General features: G+C 37.3%; 1 protein-coding gene and 1 pseudogene across 6 annotated transcripts; one reads left to right on the top strand and one right to left on the bottom strand.

Moving 5' to 3' along the window:
* Window positions 1-1,134: 1,134 nt before the first annotated feature.
* On the bottom strand, window positions 1,135-6,202 carry LOC147868493 (putative pentatricopeptide repeat-containing protein At3g08820 pseudogene; annotated as a pseudogene).
* Window positions 6,203-8,238: 2,036 nt separating this feature from the next.
* LOC147868492 (uncharacterized) lies at window positions 8,239-15,735 on the top strand. Of its 6 annotated transcripts, XM_087319836.1 has the most exons (11): window positions 8,239-8,427; window positions 8,970-9,083; window positions 9,689-9,802; window positions 11,336-11,398; window positions 12,823-12,903; window positions 13,114-13,290; window positions 13,656-13,832; window positions 14,075-14,239; window positions 14,406-14,552; window positions 14,705-14,869; window positions 15,490-15,735. In XM_087319836.1, exons 2-11 carry the CDS (start codon window positions 8,979-8,981, stop codon window positions 15,610-15,612), a joined length of 1,317 nt encoding a protein of 438 aa, XP_087175962.1. In that variant the 5' UTR covers window positions 8,239-8,427; window positions 8,970-8,978; the 3' UTR covers window positions 15,613-15,735. The 6 variants fall into 6 exon arrangements, with proteins under 6 accessions (XP_087175962.1, XP_087175978.1, XP_087175998.1 ...); XM_087319852.1 differs by lacking the exon at window positions 9,689-9,802; XM_087319844.1 differs by lacking the exon at window positions 11,336-11,398 and having other exon boundaries at window positions 8,241-8,427.
* The last annotated feature ends 1,586 nt before the right edge of the window (window positions 15,736-17,321 follow it).

Here is a 17,321-nt window from a genome sequence, read left to right as displayed (position 1 = left end):
GCACTGTATGCTAAATTGATATGGAGCCCTAGAGTGTTCTAGCTGCAACATTCTAATTTGCATGTACACGAAATCAGTAGTAGTACTGGAAGTAGACCAAACAATACTAGTGTTGGAAGTTCTACTCTTTTCCCTCCAATAGATGGGCCCAATCTATGAGCAATTGGATAGAGGGAAAACCATGTAAGAATGCTTTTGTGTTGTGGATAATGCACACCCACCAATTGAAAAGTTGATCTGACAGGATGGTAACTATAACATGCCCACAAGGATTCTTGCTTTGCAAGATCATAGTTATGAAAAGCAGTGCAATCATTAGGAAGCTCTTACAGGGGGATGTTGGGGCATCTTTAAAGTGGTCTTGCACGTAGTGAGGAAAAAAGCACGCATCATCCAATGGATGGATTGGGAGGAAATAAAATATTTGAGAGCTTAATGGAGTCCAAAGTAGATTAAGAGTCACATTATCACGAATACGTACTTATTATCTTATTCCATGTCTCTACATGAGTTTGAAAACCATGAGTTGGTCTATGCAGGGCCCTAATTATTTATTGCATGCCTTTATTTTTGTTTCTTTACATCAATCAATGGTTCTTCTGTGTGACCCTAAACCTCTAATTTGTCGACCACTAACAAGTTTCCCAACATTGTGCCGAAACAGAATACATTTATTAAAATAGCTACTGCGTGTTCTTCAAAAGAGAAATTGTAAAATAAGTTACTTAGTTTGTCATGTTATGTACTGAATGAAAAATTCCATTGCCGGGATTTGAACCCGGGTCGCCTGGGTGAAAGCCAGGTATCCTAACCGGACTAGACGACAATGGAGCGACGAAAACTTATAATGAAAACTTATAATAAACAAAGTATAAACTTAAAACACAAGTTTAAATTAATCAATTAAAAGTGATGATGCATTGCACTTTCTTAGCCATGTGATGAAGCTACATATTGATATCATCACCCCATGAATAAATAAGGGTTTTTTTGAGATTTTTCTTGTTCTCAAATAGTGTTTGCGAAAAACACATACAAAGTTTTACAACAAATTTGAGAAAACCCATCGTGGCTTGTCATTCATCAGTTGATATTTTGTTTTGAGAAAAATACTCCTACTTTATATGAATTAAGTAAAAACAATTGTGTATTTTATTAGATTTTGTCCCCCTTGAACAAGTTTGTACCGCCAAATTCAATACACATATGACTAGCAATTCCTAATTTTCTCAAGCACTAATGGGATTTGTTTTAGGCATAACCATAAGGACCAATTCTAAATAAGAGTAAGATTGTAAAATCAATTATCCTAAGACTTAAGACAAACATGGTGATCTAGGAGCCTTACGTGTTGGGGTATATAAAAGGGATTAGTAACCCCATCAAGACTTTATTGATGAGACAAAGCTCTCTTCTTTCCAATTTGTTTGTATGGACATCCAAAGTATAGAATAAGGTAATACTCAGTGGCAAGGAACACCAAACAATATCTTATGTTTGTCTCTTGTCCTTCGCTTTGGGGTAATGAGTGTGATTAACCACCCCTTAAAACCATTCTTTAGTATTCAATTCATTCAAATAGAAACCCATTTGGTTGTGCTTGGCCTTGACCACCTTTCTTTATAGCCTTTCTTGGCTTAAAAGTTACTTCTTGATGTCTCCAAGCCATCATGGATCTTACATTTTTGTCTTTTTCTTTTTTTCCATATTGAGCCCATGTTGTAGAGGTAAGCTATAGCTTTACTAGCTCATAGAGCTGGGTTCAAATCCTACTAATTTTTATTGGATGATCATGTGGAATGAATTCAGGAGTTGAACACATGATTTTCTCGTCTTGGCTAGACAATGTTAGCAACTGAGTTATACAAGAGTTTACTCAGACCTCTTGGCTAGACAGAGATGTACACCATCCGCAATCTTTATTAAGAGATTCTTCTTGAGCATCTATCTCTACATCCATTTCTCCCATTTGAATGATGCAGTTCTCAACAAAGACCAAGTTCAGTGCATTTAACAAACCTCTTCTTGTAGAGAGGCATCTATGTCATGATTAGCATCAACCACCACCTCATTCAAGCAAAAACATTGACAGATCCTTGACCTTCTATTTTTTCCTTGCTGAGGTATGAAACACAGAACTGAGTTCAAGCCATTACATACTGAACCCCCTGTCCTTGTTTGTCATGATGAGCATATATATGCAGCTGTTACCATTAAACCCCACCTTTAAGGAAAGTACTACACCTTTACCAATAATCCTCACATGAACATTGCCCATTATGGAAGCAATGGAATCTGTTTGCATCTTTTAAATTGATTGTTCTATCGAGAATGATGCTTAGGAGTTTGAAAACAGTATGACAATCAGCACACATCCTAAGGTTCTTTACTATTAGGAGAGGTGTTTTAGAAGGTGTATTGATCAGTCCGAATGACAATGCTAGCCTCTCGCTATGACAACAAAGTATAGATTTCTTCTTTTCTTCATCCACATCATGGAGCACTAGTCTTGTGTCAGGAACATAGCCTTGCTCTTTCAGCTGAGAATTCAGAGTGTCTAGTTTTGCATATATAGCCTTGCAATCGGGATGCCACTGATCACGAGGAAAGAATCTATGAATTTCATCGTTCACCTCAATCATGCTGCATCCTGGTCGTTTCTTTACTCCTCGTTGGACCATCATTTCTCTTAGCATTTTTACATCATTCCACCTCCCATTTGTTGCATAGATATTTGAGAGCAAGATATACGGAGCTCCATTATCGGGTTCCAAGAGAGAGATGTGATTTAAGGCCATTTCCCCTCGCTGGATCTCGCCTAGATTTCTACATGCACCAAGAAGAGTCATCCATATAAGAGCTGAGGCACGAACTGGCATACTATAAATAAGGTCTTCAGCCACATCGAGATCACCACTTTTTCCAAATAAGTCTACCATACATCCATAATGACCCACCACAGGTAAAATGCGGTGTTCCTCAATCATTGATTTGAAGAATTTTGATCCTTCCTCAACCAGCCCAGCATGGCTGCACGCACTTAACACAGTAAGGAAGGTCACTTCATCTGGCTTCGTGCCCTCTTCTTGCATTTGTTCAAAGAGTTCAATAGATCTCTTCCCATGACCAAGCTGAGAAAAGCAAGAGAGCATCGCATTCCAGGAGACCACATCCTGCCTAATGTCATTGAAGACTGCGAATGCTTCCATTGAAGCCCCACACTTGCTATACATGTTTATCAGAGCATTCCCTACCCCTGTGTTGGACTCATATCCACACTCAATTATGCAACTATGGATTTTTTTACCTTGGCCTAATGCACCTAATGTGCCACAGCTACTCAGACAATATATCCATGTGAGCTCATTTGGACTTGTTTTCTCTTTGTGCATTCTCCTCAGTAACTCAAGTGCTTCTCGGCAGTATGCATGATGGCCATATATAAATATCATTGCATTCCAGCTGCTCACATCCCGTTCATGCATTTGATCGAAGATTGACCGTGCATCATCAACCTTGCCACATCTACCATACATGGTAATAAGAGCATTACCAAGTATGATGTTAGACTCAAATTTGTGTTTGTAACAGGCCTGAATTACCTCATGCTCGGCAGCAGCTTCAAGGTTGGCATATGCAGCTAGAATACTCACTAATGTAATGGTATCAGGTGAAATACCTTCAAGATGCATTTCCTTAAAGAGTTGAATTGCTTCTTCACCATATCCTTGCTGAGTATATGCTGTGATAATGGCTGTCCACGAGACTAAATTCTTTTCCTCAACTCCATCAAAAACACAATGAGCTTCTTCTAAGGCCCCACATTTTCCATACATGCCAATCAATGCAGTATTGATAGTAAGTACCGAGTCAAACCCTCTCTGCACTATGTTGGTGTGGATAACCTTTCCTTTCTCTAGGAGTTCGGGGTAACGACATGCACGGAGAACATTAACAAAGCTGCCTTCATCTGGAACAATATTTTCATGTTGCATTTCGTCGAGCACCTCTAGTGCTGAATCATTACATTCTTCTTGAGCATATGCAGCAATGAGTATGTTATAGGTGAGCACTCCTTTAGGGTGGATATTCTCAAACACCCACCGTGCATCCAACATAGCACCACATTTACTGTACATATTAAAAAGTGCATTCAACAAGCTATGATCAGTTTCAAGCTCACTTTCTATAATGCATTTGTGCACAAATTGACCCATGACAAGGGCTTCCAAGCTTGAACACGCACTTAAAACATTAACAAGAGTAACATTATTAGGGTTCAAGCCCTTTTCATGCATCTTACTAAAGATTTCAAGTGCTTGCGTCACTCTGCCTCTTTGCACATAAACAGCAATCATACAAGTCCAGTGAATCACATTACCATTTTGTATATTATCAAACACATATCGTGCATCTTCCAATGAGCCACATTTTCCATACATATTGATGAGAGAGGAAGTCATTACATCATCCCGATCTACAGAGAGATTCACCAGAAAAGAATGAATAGCCCTTCCATCTTCTAAAGCTTCTACATTTGCACATGCATGTAGAACACCAGCAAAGGTGGCGTTGTTGACTACACAAATGCCTTCCCTTTGCATTCTATTGAAAAGTTGGATAGAGCGCAACGGATCGCCATGGTGAGCACATGCTGATATCAAAGCATTCCATGCAGTCACATTCGCTTTCTCTTTCATTTTATCAAATAGTGAATATGCTTCAGTGATTTCTCCGCATTTACAATACATATTAATGAGTGCGGTCTCTAGGATTGGGCTTGTATCAAGACCATCTTTGACAATGCAACCATGGATTATCTTTCCATCAATATCAAGGGAAGTTGCTGACGCAGATGCTTGCAATACACTCGAGTATGTGATTGCGTCCGGCTTTATCCCATCCTCGAGCATCTTACGGAAAAGTTCAAAAACCTTTTCATAGAGCTCCTGCCCTAAATATGTCCCCATCATCACATTATATGTCCCAACTGTTCGCACACTCATATTTACAAACACAGAAAGAGCAAGATGTAGACATCTACACCTTCCGTACATTGTTATGAGACTATTTGCCAGATCCACATCGGATGCATACAAGCTCATTTGATTGATATCTTTATGTATGAGTTCACCTTGTTCGAGATTAGCTAGTTTTCCACAAGCATTTAGAACAGCAGTCAAGATTACTTTACCTGGAACTAGACCCTCATCCAGCATTTCCCTATAAAGCTCAATAATATCCTCATTATATCCTTCCCTGGAGTATGATGTCACCATAGTGATCCATGTGAATTCATCTCGTTTGGGCATGTTATTGAACACAAACCGAGCCTCTTGGAAAGCTCCGCACTTCCCATACATATACAAAAGGGCAGAACAAATACCTAGGTCCAATTCCATACCCTTGATGGTGATAAAGCAATGGGTGGATTGACCTTCTTCAAGGTTTTGAAGATCAGCAGCTGCACGCAAAAGAAGCTTGAAACTTATCCTATCAGGCTCAATTCCTCTTTCTTTCATTTTTGAGGATAGATGAAAAACCTCATCAGTATAGTTTTTATGGTGAAGGAACATTGACATTATGATGTTCCATGAAGCTATATCATCATGATTGATCATTGATTGGAACATAGAATAAGCCTCTTCCATGGCACCAAATCCACCATACATTTGCGCAAGGAGGTTTCCTTCCGAGTTTTGGAGTTCAATTCCTAATTTTATCACAATGGAGTGGAAAATCTTTCCTTCTTCTAGGTTCTGAAATCCTCGCCGAAGCCCATGAAAGAGCACACTCTTGCTAAATCTTTCTTCTTCTTCTTCTTGAGAAAAATTCACCTTCTTCTTCTTCTTCTCGGTAGATAACCTTTCTTCCTCTTGATAATGATGAATCCCCATATCCGTGCCATTTTCATTGTTATATGAAGATTGCTCTTTCACCAAGCAAGCTACTTTCTTCTTCTCTGTTGAAACAGAGTAAGTAAAGCCAGTTCTTAAAGAAGAAGCTCTACCCACCTCATTTTGATCATTGAGAACAGAGGAGAGGAAGCAAGATGATGATGATGAGTTGCTAGAACAGAGATTGGTATGTGAGAAGGGCATAGTTCACATTGATAAGGGCAATTCTCCGTGGATAATGGGCATGTGGATATGGAGCTCACTGCCCACTTGTCAATCCTCACCCCCCCCACCCCCCCTTCCCTTCATATGAAACAAATTTACAATTATAATCCTCTCAATCAGAATATTGGGTGATGGATGGTCCCCTCAGGATAGAAGAACACAATCTGATAGGAAGCTTTATTGTGAGAAATTAGGTAATTCGTTTCTCTAGAGTTCTGAATGCTAACATTACATCATTGTAGACATGAAGACCCAGAGAATGCCAAGATATATGCTAGCCCAAAACACCCATATGGTAAACAATTTACCTCCTAATTCTTAAGCAAATTTCAATAGTTTAAGGGTAGATTAAGTGTGAAACCAATTGTCTCATGACTTGAGACAACCCCAAAAAGGCCTATGACACGGGCGCATGTTCACTGTCTAGGAGCCAAAGGAGTGCATTGATCTAGGAACAAGAGATAGATATGATATAAGCAATCTAAAGCTTGTTTCAAATGGTTTAAAGGTAGAGTAAGTGGGAAACCAATAATCATGTGATTTGGGACAAACCCATAACTACATGTGACGCAAGGTGGCTTGCGAGCCTAAGGAGTTGGACTATATAAAGTGGTCTAGCTACACTCTTCATTGGGGCATCTTGAGATTGTCCAACTCAAGTTTCAAGTTTCAAGTGATGACATAAGGTAATATATTGGTGGTATGGATCAACAATGGTACTTTATGTGTGTCTCTAGTCCTTTTCTCGGGGGTCGTTAGTGTTCTTAAAGTACCCTTAGCCATTATTTTGTTAATCTTAAAAAAATCATTTCATCACATTAACATTTTGGTTCATATTAAAGACCCTTCCCTCTTGGGCATATTTTGTATATACAAGGTGAAGCAATCGCTATTAATCCAAATCCGACCACGGTTGGGAGTTTAGACTTGTCTTGTATGTTAAATATCCCAAATCCTTTGGAGGGGGTTCTTGTGTTATGTTGAAGAGTGTATGTTGTCATTGAAGCCTAAAATCGTACATAAGCTAGCATGAAGCTATTTAGACTTTATTGTAGTTGGTTTTGATTACTAGGACAATTGTGGGGCACATCTAGATCAAATCAATATTGGCTCGTCCTAGAGCTAATATGTGAGATCACACCTAAGAGATTCAAACAAGTGAAGGACAAGGCGATCCAACTAAAATCCTCCACTTCATCAACTAGTATAAGGTCAACCGTTTACTTGATTTAGAGAAACACAAGTGAGCTTGTAATTGAGATCACTCTATGCTTTAAACTATAGGATACTTTGCTTGGATTAATTTTGTTTGACCAACACCTCCAATGATTCCATTGAAACAAGTAGTCATTTTCTTTCCCAATTGAGCTAAGGCCAAGTATTCAACCGTGTTTTTTTTTGCACGCATTGATATTGAAATCAAAGTGAGCATGTAATCAATCATTTTGATATATTGTGAAGAGGCATGCCTTGAGATGTGACTTATGATTCCATGGCAACTTAGATTTTGCTATTTAAAGGCAGATCAACAATTCGTGGTTAGGTCATTGGTTTGAATCTAGTAGACCAGATCTCCCCAAAATGTGAACTAGAAGTAGGTCAACAACTCATAACTAACTTGGAATGAATTCTAACAACAATTCAAAACATAGACTTGATCAAAAGAGAGAGGTCATTGTCACCAAAGCGATTTCGAACGTGACGCAAGGGCAAAACCTACAATTAAACTCGGTGCGAAAAGTAGCAGCCCTTTCGGAACTGGTGGAACAAAAGAAAGGAAGGCGAAGATGTTCGGGACCTTACTGGCGCGTTGATTACATTAGGGTCCAAATTCTAATTGAGTTATACCAACCATTCGAAGTAATTCGAGCAGAGATATATCACGATGTTCGAAAGCCCGAGGGATAACTAACCTAGTCATGAAGCCTTGCATTCGGGATGGTCAGGGATTGGCTATGTCCGGTCCGGCCGAGCTATGAAACCCGAAACCGAAGGAGAGCATTGGAGTGGCTACGAGTAATAATAGAAGAACCAATGGTGTTTGTATGTAACCCTCCCCTCCTCTTTCCTTCCTTTTTTGCCCCCTTACTCTTCATATACATATGTATCATATAATCCGCCCAGTAATTTTGAAGCATGTCTGCGTGTAGAAAAAACCTTTCGAATCATAACAGAAGAAAAATGGAGCCTCAAACATTATGTCGCCTTTGGCCGTTGCGATGATCTTCTACGTACACACACTGTCCATGCATAATGTCTCTTCTTCTTCTCCAATGTTGATCATCCCACTCCGAAACCCCTAAAGGTATGGAAAATCTCTTCCTTTTCTTTCTCTGTGCATCTTTTCATATATATATCATTATTGGAACCCAAAAATTTGTTTTTTTGAATGGATTTCATCGATTATCGATCACTGCATCCTTGTTTTGCTCTGTTCAATGGAGAATATCCCCATTCATAGAGTCAGCCATCTAATGTCAAACCAACACAAAATCTTTCATTCCCATGTTAACATTCGTTACACTTACGGGTATGATGGTCAAATTGTCGCACAAAAGTCAAGGTGAGGCGTTGGCAAATCTTATGACAGTCTCACAGGAGATTGCATGTGTTGTGGCAGCATACTCTACAAACACTTGACATACTTAGTGAAATAGGGAGGATGCTTCTACTGGCTCTTCTAGGAAAGATCGGTCTTTTCCTCTTGAATCTCTCAATTTGGGGCCTATTCTCGTGTGACATTGCATTGTGCTACTTCTGTGCACTGAATTTTTTAAAATATTGGTTGTGCTAACTGTTTTCATGTTATTTAGGATTTTTAAATTTTTTATCGTTTACATGGTCTAGTGTACAAAAATGATCACACTTAAAGAGCGTAATGTGATTGAAATCACCAAAGATGATCTTCAACGCATGAGAGGAAGCCCACGAAGGGATCATCATTCAAAATTTATGAAAGAGGTAACCCAATACATGCATTGAAATTCTATGATTTGTGCATACCTTCTTTTTGTGCTATTCATGCATATTTACATTCATGAAAGATCACATTTTATCATTTATAAACCAACAATAAAATATATTAGGTGGGCTGAACTTGAAATTTGGGCACCTATAGTCACATATAAATCTGTCATTTGTCCTTATGTTGTCCCGAAAGGGTTCACGGTTTGTTCTCATTCCTTTCCGAGCCCGGAAAATGAATTGGTTCCAAAAATAGCATAACATGATGAAGCTCCATATCGCTCAAGAGGAGCTTAATTGCGTCGTTGTATATTTGTGGCTATGAAGCCTTTCATGATGTGCTAATTAATTTTACAAACTTTTCAGCTATGGCAGTTTAGGCTACACATGCGTGTTCATTTGTAAGCTACTCTGGATGCATTTACATGAAATTCACAAACATGCATTGAGTTATATTCAGGCTTTACTTTCATACAGGCTTTTTTTGGTTTACCATATATGCAGTAAATATCTTTCTATTATGAGCGTGTTTATTTAGCAACACCCTATTCTACATTCCCTACAAATGGACATTTATATAATTATAATTTATAATCCTACAGAAGTTGGAATTGAAAGCGTTATCAGACGAAAGGGCAAAGAGATGGCCAAATACAATCAAAGCATTGCATGCAAAACGTATACAAGATAAAAAAGACAAAGAAGTGAATTTGGAGGTTTATTATCCTTTATTTTTATATAATAATAAAAGAATTCCTCAGGAAATCTTATATGATAGTTGAGAAGTCTGAGTGTAGAGTTAAGTCTCCTATAAGTTGATAGTAAATTTACAGAGCCAATGAATAACTTTTGTAGAAGTTCAACTCCATGAATTGGTGATGATTATTGAAATGAAAGTAGTGGATGATCCATCAGAAGCCAAAAACAATTTTTTTCCAACCCCCTTCCCAAGGACTCAAATCTGACTATATGCACTAATTTACTAGACGGCTCTCTTCAATGTAGAGGTTGAACGAGTGACCTGATATTTGTTGGATAACGTTACCAATTGAGGCTCTTGGTTTCTTTTCGATTGGGGCTCCAACTGTTATCCGTGGTACAGCAGGAACAAAGTGTGAAAAGGACCGTGAAGGACAAAGTGTGAAAGGGATGCGTAGGAGGAATGTGAAAAGACCAAAAGGAGCCAAACACTAACAGCCGAAGGTAGAAGCTGATTATCGGGAGAGAATATACCGAGCTAGGAGATAGCTATATAATCGAGAAGGGGCGAACGCAGAAGGGGGATCGTAATAGGAGGGATTGAAATCCGAGCTGATATTGAATAGGAACCCTCAGAGCAGACTAAGCCTAGGTATAGATTAGGACAGAGTGAGTGAGTGTTACAGATTCTACTCGGTGCTGTATGGTATTGTAGTGTATGCAATTATAATCGAATACATATATACTTGTGGGTCATCTCTGTGTCTGTCTAAGTGTAATCGATCGCTATTTATATATGTCCGGTCTGTAAGACATTAACTATCAATCGGTTGTAGCCGATTTGTTGAGTATTAATCTCAATGGTCGTAGTGATCCGACCACCCTCGGACCACTAGTTGCCTACGCACCACGATTCCTTGACCCGATTACTCAGAAGGAGTAATTGAAGGTGTTCTCCAGGAGGGAGTAACACCAACAAGGAGACACATCGATTATGCATAATTTTCCCAAACCATTTCGCAAGTTTTGAGTATCTCTCTACTTCAATGCTCAGTCTTCTATCACATTTGAGTTTGCTTTCCTTACATTTTCAACCTTGGCATATCCTTAAACACATTTCCCTTTGTTGACCTTATGGTTTTCACAGAGCAACCTTATCAACAAAGCTACATTTTGTTTTGTCTACTTCTTTCTCATTTGAAATACCATGATGAGAGCTTTCTTTGATACAATGTGTAGTTATTGGCATATGATATAGAATGACTCAGCGAGTCCTCATGTTTATGACTACTGCAAATCATGAAGATTTTAAAGATTACCACTTATCATATATGGACACGGTGGAATCAACCCTTTATTCCAAGATTCTAAGCCCCAACAAGATTATGTAATAAAGAGAATAAAGTATATGATTAAATATGGACAATATCATAGTTTTGATTCTAAATAGACATGTAAGTTATTGAAGGTTTTAGTATGCTTTTCATTATCATGTTATAATGGATAAGATCTTTACCAACATAATTAAGCATTTACTTCCCTTGCAATAGCGTGAAAGATTGAAGGTAGATGCACTTGAAGCGGCCTATAAAGCTGAGAAACGAAACGAGATGGTAATGTATATATACCTCTTACACACACACACACTCTCTCTCTCTCTCTCTCTCTCTCTCTCTCTCCTTCAATGCTCAACATTCTACACCCATATGGATTATGCACAATATAGTGAACATTTATAATAACTTGCATTTTTCTTTAAGGATGATGAAATCCTTAACACAAATAAAACAAGGCATTTTAATTTGGGTGTAGGGTTCTTATACTTTTCGACAAATTATTTACATATAAGTGTAGCTCGATAAATTACGTGGGGTTGGGCCATCCCCACTACTAACTCTTTTGTTGCGACATGGAAACCTTATCAAACTCCTCTTGTCCAAGAGTAGCATTTTCAGAAAAGATAAGATACAATATGTTGAAATAAATAAGAAAACCTAGAAAGAATACAATACATGATACCTCTTCATTGGTGGGGACGCTTGACATCATTTTCTTTCATTAAATATTAAATATGTCCCTAAATCCTAAACCCTAAATTTACTTCAAGAGTATTCTAGTGTTAATCAAGATAGCATGAATGTAGTGTCAAACAATTTATAGACAATAACATGTTTTAGAACTTTTTGGGACATATTCTAGCTTGGCTGCGTGGTTTGTGTTTTTATCAGGGTGAACAAACTATTAGAGAGAGATTATCCTTAGAGAACATAAAACAAATCACTGGGACCACATGTTTTTTGTTTGTTCTTAGTAGTGTATGGACTAAGGACATTCATGTGAGATTGATAGTCATAGATGTGGTGTTCAAGAAAGAATTAATCGTTCATACTAAACATCACTGACTAAAGGGTGGACAATTCATATCAAATTATTAGAGATTGATTGATGTGGTTGAGCCTTAGAGAACCAATATTAGTACAAATTCCGTATACTTGTTTTATAGACAAGAAGAACTTATTAGAATATAGACACCTTGACAACATAATATAGCCTTGATAAGTACCAATTACTATCACTGCAATAGATGAATATCCATCTTTTGGCACACCTGCCAAGAAATATACTAAGATTTAGATAGAATGTTGATATAAATTCTTGGAAACCCAAAAACTAGCCATTTTAGAAATATATCATAAATATCAGTATTTAAGTAAATGTTGATATTTTCAGCATAATGACATCAGTGTCAGGAATATTGGCATTACTAAAGGACTGAGATATTTCTTTGCTCTTCTTCTCTGGTGAGTAATGGAAAAAGCCATCCATGTCATCATCTCATTTCTAGAGTGCCACGTTCTCTTCTTCGCGCTACTAATTCTGCTAAGTGTAAAGTGCAGTTGAGTCGATCTTAAGTTTTCCGGAATATTTTGGGGCAAATTTATATTCTAAGATGCTCTTTTGAATATCTACATTGAGAGGATAATATCGATATAAGAACTTGAGAATTGATATATGGTTGGTTGGTTAAGACTTTCAGATCAAGAGGGCAAACATGATGTTGATGCTTCCGCATATAACAAATGTTCTTTTGAATAGGCAGACGAAGAACGTTGCAGAAGTACGTATTCTTTTTCCATCATTCATGTTTAAACCATATACTTACATAGTAGATTTAATTCATTTCATGTTCTCTTTTATTTTTTGTGTATATTAATTGGATCATATTTGTCATAATGGTCATCACAAGTCGTAAGTACTGTGTGTGTGTGTGTGTGGGCGAAACCAACTTTGATCATACAAATCATGAGTAGTTTTCTTGTTGATTAAGGAGCGCGAAGCCCAAATAGTATACAAGCAAAGTATCAAAGAGGGTTGGGACAGGCAAGAGAGAAAATGGCTCCAGTCACAACAGGAAGAGATGGAGAAGTTGGACAAATTAGAGAAAATTCAAGCTGAAAAGAGAAGGGAGTCGGTGAAGGCTTTGGCCCTTGATAGGCTCATGCAAGTGGGTCTTGTTCTTCAGATCCTAATGTAAAACTAACCAATTATTTTCGATGATACATAGAGCTAGAACATAAAGTTCCATTGAAAAACAATATTTGCAATAAAAACATTAGTATTTAGAAGAATAAAAAGCATCAAATAAACGTACAATTGCCGGTTGCATCATAATGATTAATTTGTATGATCTACTTAATGTTATTCTAATTAGATTTACAGGTAAAAGGGATCATAGAATGTCATTATAAAAAAGTCAGGTAGAATTCAGATTGTTGTTGCTGCTTGTTTGTTTAGTGACTAACAAACAATTAAACATCACTAGTGCATATGTCATCGTGGCAAATATACTTTTGTTAAATATTTATGTAGTTGAAAGAGCATGAAGAGAGAATCCAGGAGAAAAAAAGGAAGAAGGAAGATGAGCGGAAGCATTTGAAACAATTACAAGAAGAGGATCGAGTTTTCTATGAAGAAAAGGACAAATTGAAACAGCAAAGGATCAAGGAGATGAATGAAGAAATGGTGAAAGCGAACAATGCACAGAAGGTACATACGTATATACATACATACATACATACAAAGTGCAATTGAATAGGTGCTCACAGACGCAGACTGTAAGCTCAAATCTAGTTGGCAAGTTTGTCGATGAGGGATCATCTATTGTGATCATGTTTCCAGTGCCAAAGTATATCTGTCATGACATTTGTTAAAAGTCTCAATTATTTTAGTTAAAAAATTGCTCGATATATATACATGTATTTATACATTAATGAGTGCTATGATGGTAGGCTAGAAGGCGAGAAGAAGAATTGCGGTTGAAGAAATTAGATAAAGATAATGAAGCATATGCTGAAAGAAAAGAAAAGATGATGGATGAGAAGAAGAAACAAGAAGCCTTGAAGCTCTTAGCAAAGTCAAAGCAAAGGGAGGCCATTAGTGAGAAGTTATACAAAGTGTGTTTAGTATCTAATGTGTATATGCTTATGTATTTGTTTGCAAGTGAATGGCAATTTATACATTGTGCTTTGTACTCGTAAATTATGTCGTAATGTTTGTATTTGTGTTAGTTTCAAAATTTCCTATTGTGATGGCCGCAATATCTTTTAATGTTTTCCCTAGCAATTACTAGCATCAAAAGTTGATACGGAGAGGTCTTTAGCACGTGATCAAAATCAAAAGAAAGATGAATATGACAAGAAAGAAGCCATGAGAATCCAACGGAGTAAGGAAAGCTTGGAAACATGTGACAAATCTCGAAAAATGCAGGTTCGATACGCTCCAATACTGCACTTGTTTGTAACTAAGATTAATTACTAGTTATGAATTAGCTAGAAGAGAATGTGGTGGCATTTGATTGTATATTGATGGTCACATTTGTTTTGGTTGGTGTAATTGCATGTGTGGTGACCATTTAATAGTTAAAGTGGAAGCACGAGCAAATGATGAGGGATGCAGCAGAGGAAAGATGTGAGGTAGAGAGGTCTTCAGAGTGCGTGTCAAGGTGCAAGATGGAGGCCCAAAATGAGGAGCAGGAGCGCTTCCTTCGGAACAAAGCTTTTGCAGACCATCAACGAAACATGGCGGTACTATCTCTGCACTTAGATGAGTTCCCCTGATCAAATCAAATCATCACTAATTGTGATAATTTGAAATTAGTTATTCTCATCATCATAATAACATGTGACCTTTTTCATGTCTCTTAAACTAGGATTATTATGCCTAGTACAAAAAAAAAGAATTAGATTCTCAATCTCACTTAAATTCAGCAAATGCTGTTGCTAGCATAGATTAGATAGACCCCATGGACATTCTCATTTGTTGCCCCATTACTCGCCCATATCAATCCATATTATCCCATGTCATTTCAAATTGAACCCTAAATCATAAAGTGATGGTGGGATAGCCATCTTATGTGGTGGCTTACAGAAGTCTAAATTAAACATGTGATGCTTACGGAATTCTAAATTAAACACATGATTCTAGAGCACAATTGAACAAACGAACACAAAACCAAAAATAAACAAGAAATTCTGTTATGAAAGCGCTGCTCCCACATAATATATATGGCCTATATAATTTTTCATTGGATTATAATGAAAATAAAGCTCTTCATAATTTTAGTTTGAATATCATCATGCCCTTTAGTGTTTTGTTCCGTCCCATAATGGGGAGCATGAATATTATGCACTTTGTTGTTTCATAGGCGTATAATAAGAAGAAAGCATTAGAAGAAGCTCTTAGAGATAAAGAAGAAGAAAAAGCTGCACTACAAAGGATGGAAGATGAGGAGATCAATGAAATTTCTCTTGAAGATATCAAGCTATAAAATGATGTGACAAGCTCTAATTTTCAATTAAAGATATTCAATCTTGTTATTATCTGCCATATTCAAACAATCTTGGATTATATGTTTTAAAACCACGCAAACCTTTTGTTAATGTTATCTTCTCATTTTGCTTCACGTTTATCCATCTACCAATCTCACTAGCATTGAGCAAGAACATGCTATAGATGAAGGGGCGCAAAACTTGTTTATCTTCATTGAAAAGACCTTTATGAAGGGTGCACAGTAATTTATATATTGCATATGCCAAGAAAATTGGTGCAAATACCTTGTGGGATTTTTATTTTGAAATAGCAAACTTTTATTATTCTTGGGAGTGCGTAGAACAAGATGACAACAAAGAGACTTCAAAAAGTGGTGGGTTTGAACCCAAATTTCTATATATATGGCTAGTATTCTTGGAATATAATTGTTGAATAGTACATCTATATTGGAACTACAAACCAAACAATGTGCATATAGACTGTGGTGTGAACCAATTCTAGAGGAGACCACTCTGTCATCCTCATACAAAAGACTTTGGGTACTCGTTGCCCCACTTTCTAAACTAATATGAGCAAGTTCTTGCTAGGCCACCTTTAATTGAATTATTGGGGCACCTTTGTTGTGTTCATAAAGCTCAACAACTCTTATTACCTTTTGATTGATACTCATGTTGGTCATTCGATGGGATAGGTTGTACAAATGAGCATGTAGATCACTCTAACAATAATTAAAGTTGTCTTGTTTCCGGTGATAATTAAACTAAGAAGAGTTGATTATGGATTGCGTGTCTACCTTGCCCTTGTGAAGTGTTCAAGAGTCATTCAAAGAATTTAAACCAAGTCATCCACCCCTTGCATGCTACCATTGCCACAACATTGACCAAATCATTAATAACCAATGTCACAATTCTTGACCAATCTCAAGGTACAAACTTTGTTAGAACTTGCATCATTGATGTGCTACATAGCATTGCTCTATGACGTCACTCTAATGGGGATTGGTTCGAGAAAACGTGATCATGGATCAATGAGCATAGGAGTGCATTTTTGAAGAGAACATAAAAAATATGGGGTAAATGGTCTTGGAAAACATGAACAATCGGCCTTCACCATGGGAAATGGCAATAAATGTACGACCTTAACAATACACTCAAATAGCTTTTCCCTTGATACAATCTATTTGCCAGTTCCAGTAAAGAACCTTGACATGGATTATTTAGTAGCTGTAGAATGTTAGCTCCAAATGATAAGTATTTTGTGAAGGATCTCCTTGCAAGTGGTCACAAAGATGAGAGTGTTGAGCAAAGAACAATGTTTGATAAGATTGAAGGAAACAAATTATAGAATGCATCAATCTTTATCAATAAATCATCACCAAAGATGAAAACAACATACGAATGACGCTACCTCATTCCTTCCTAATAACAATGAGTAGCATTTTGGTTGAAGCATGTACATAATGTATTCAACATAGAAGCATGTACAAGCAAACATAAGTTATTGAGTCTCATTCAATGACTTCAAGTAGCCCTGCGATGATCCTCAACAAAAGAGCAATCACAAAGTTGTTAGTGCAATAGGTTGGGGACTTCAGATTGATAGGATATCGTATTGACATCCATGGGAGACTAAGTCACACATTTTAACAATTGCATTGGCCGGGAATCAAACCCAGGTCTGTACCGTGGTAGGGTACTATTCTACCAC

Source organism: Azolla caroliniana, unplaced genomic scaffold (genome assembly GCF_043228905.1).
Source record: "Azolla caroliniana isolate FFs.n. ecotype wild unplaced genomic scaffold, voAzoCaro1.0.p SCAF_1, whole genome shotgun sequence".
In the NCBI taxonomy this organism is placed as follows: Eukaryota; Viridiplantae; Streptophyta; class Polypodiopsida; order Salviniales; family Salviniaceae; genus Azolla; species Azolla caroliniana.
Note: the sequence above shows the minus strand (reverse complement) of the source record. Positions and strands in the feature narration are given on the sequence as shown.

Coding starts and splice junctions, on each gene's coding strand:
- LOC147868492 (XM_087319836.1), top strand. CDS start 8,979: ATGATCACACTTAAAGAGCGTAATGTGATTGAAATCACCAAAGATGAT. Junction 11,399..12,822: donor CTGAGAAACGAAACGAGATG/GTAATGTATATA, acceptor TAAGACTTTCAG/ATCAAGAGGGCAAACATGAT. Junction 14,553..14,704: donor ACAAATCTCGAAAAATGCAG/GTTCGATACGCT, acceptor ACCATTTAATAG/TTAAAGTGGAAGCACGAGCA.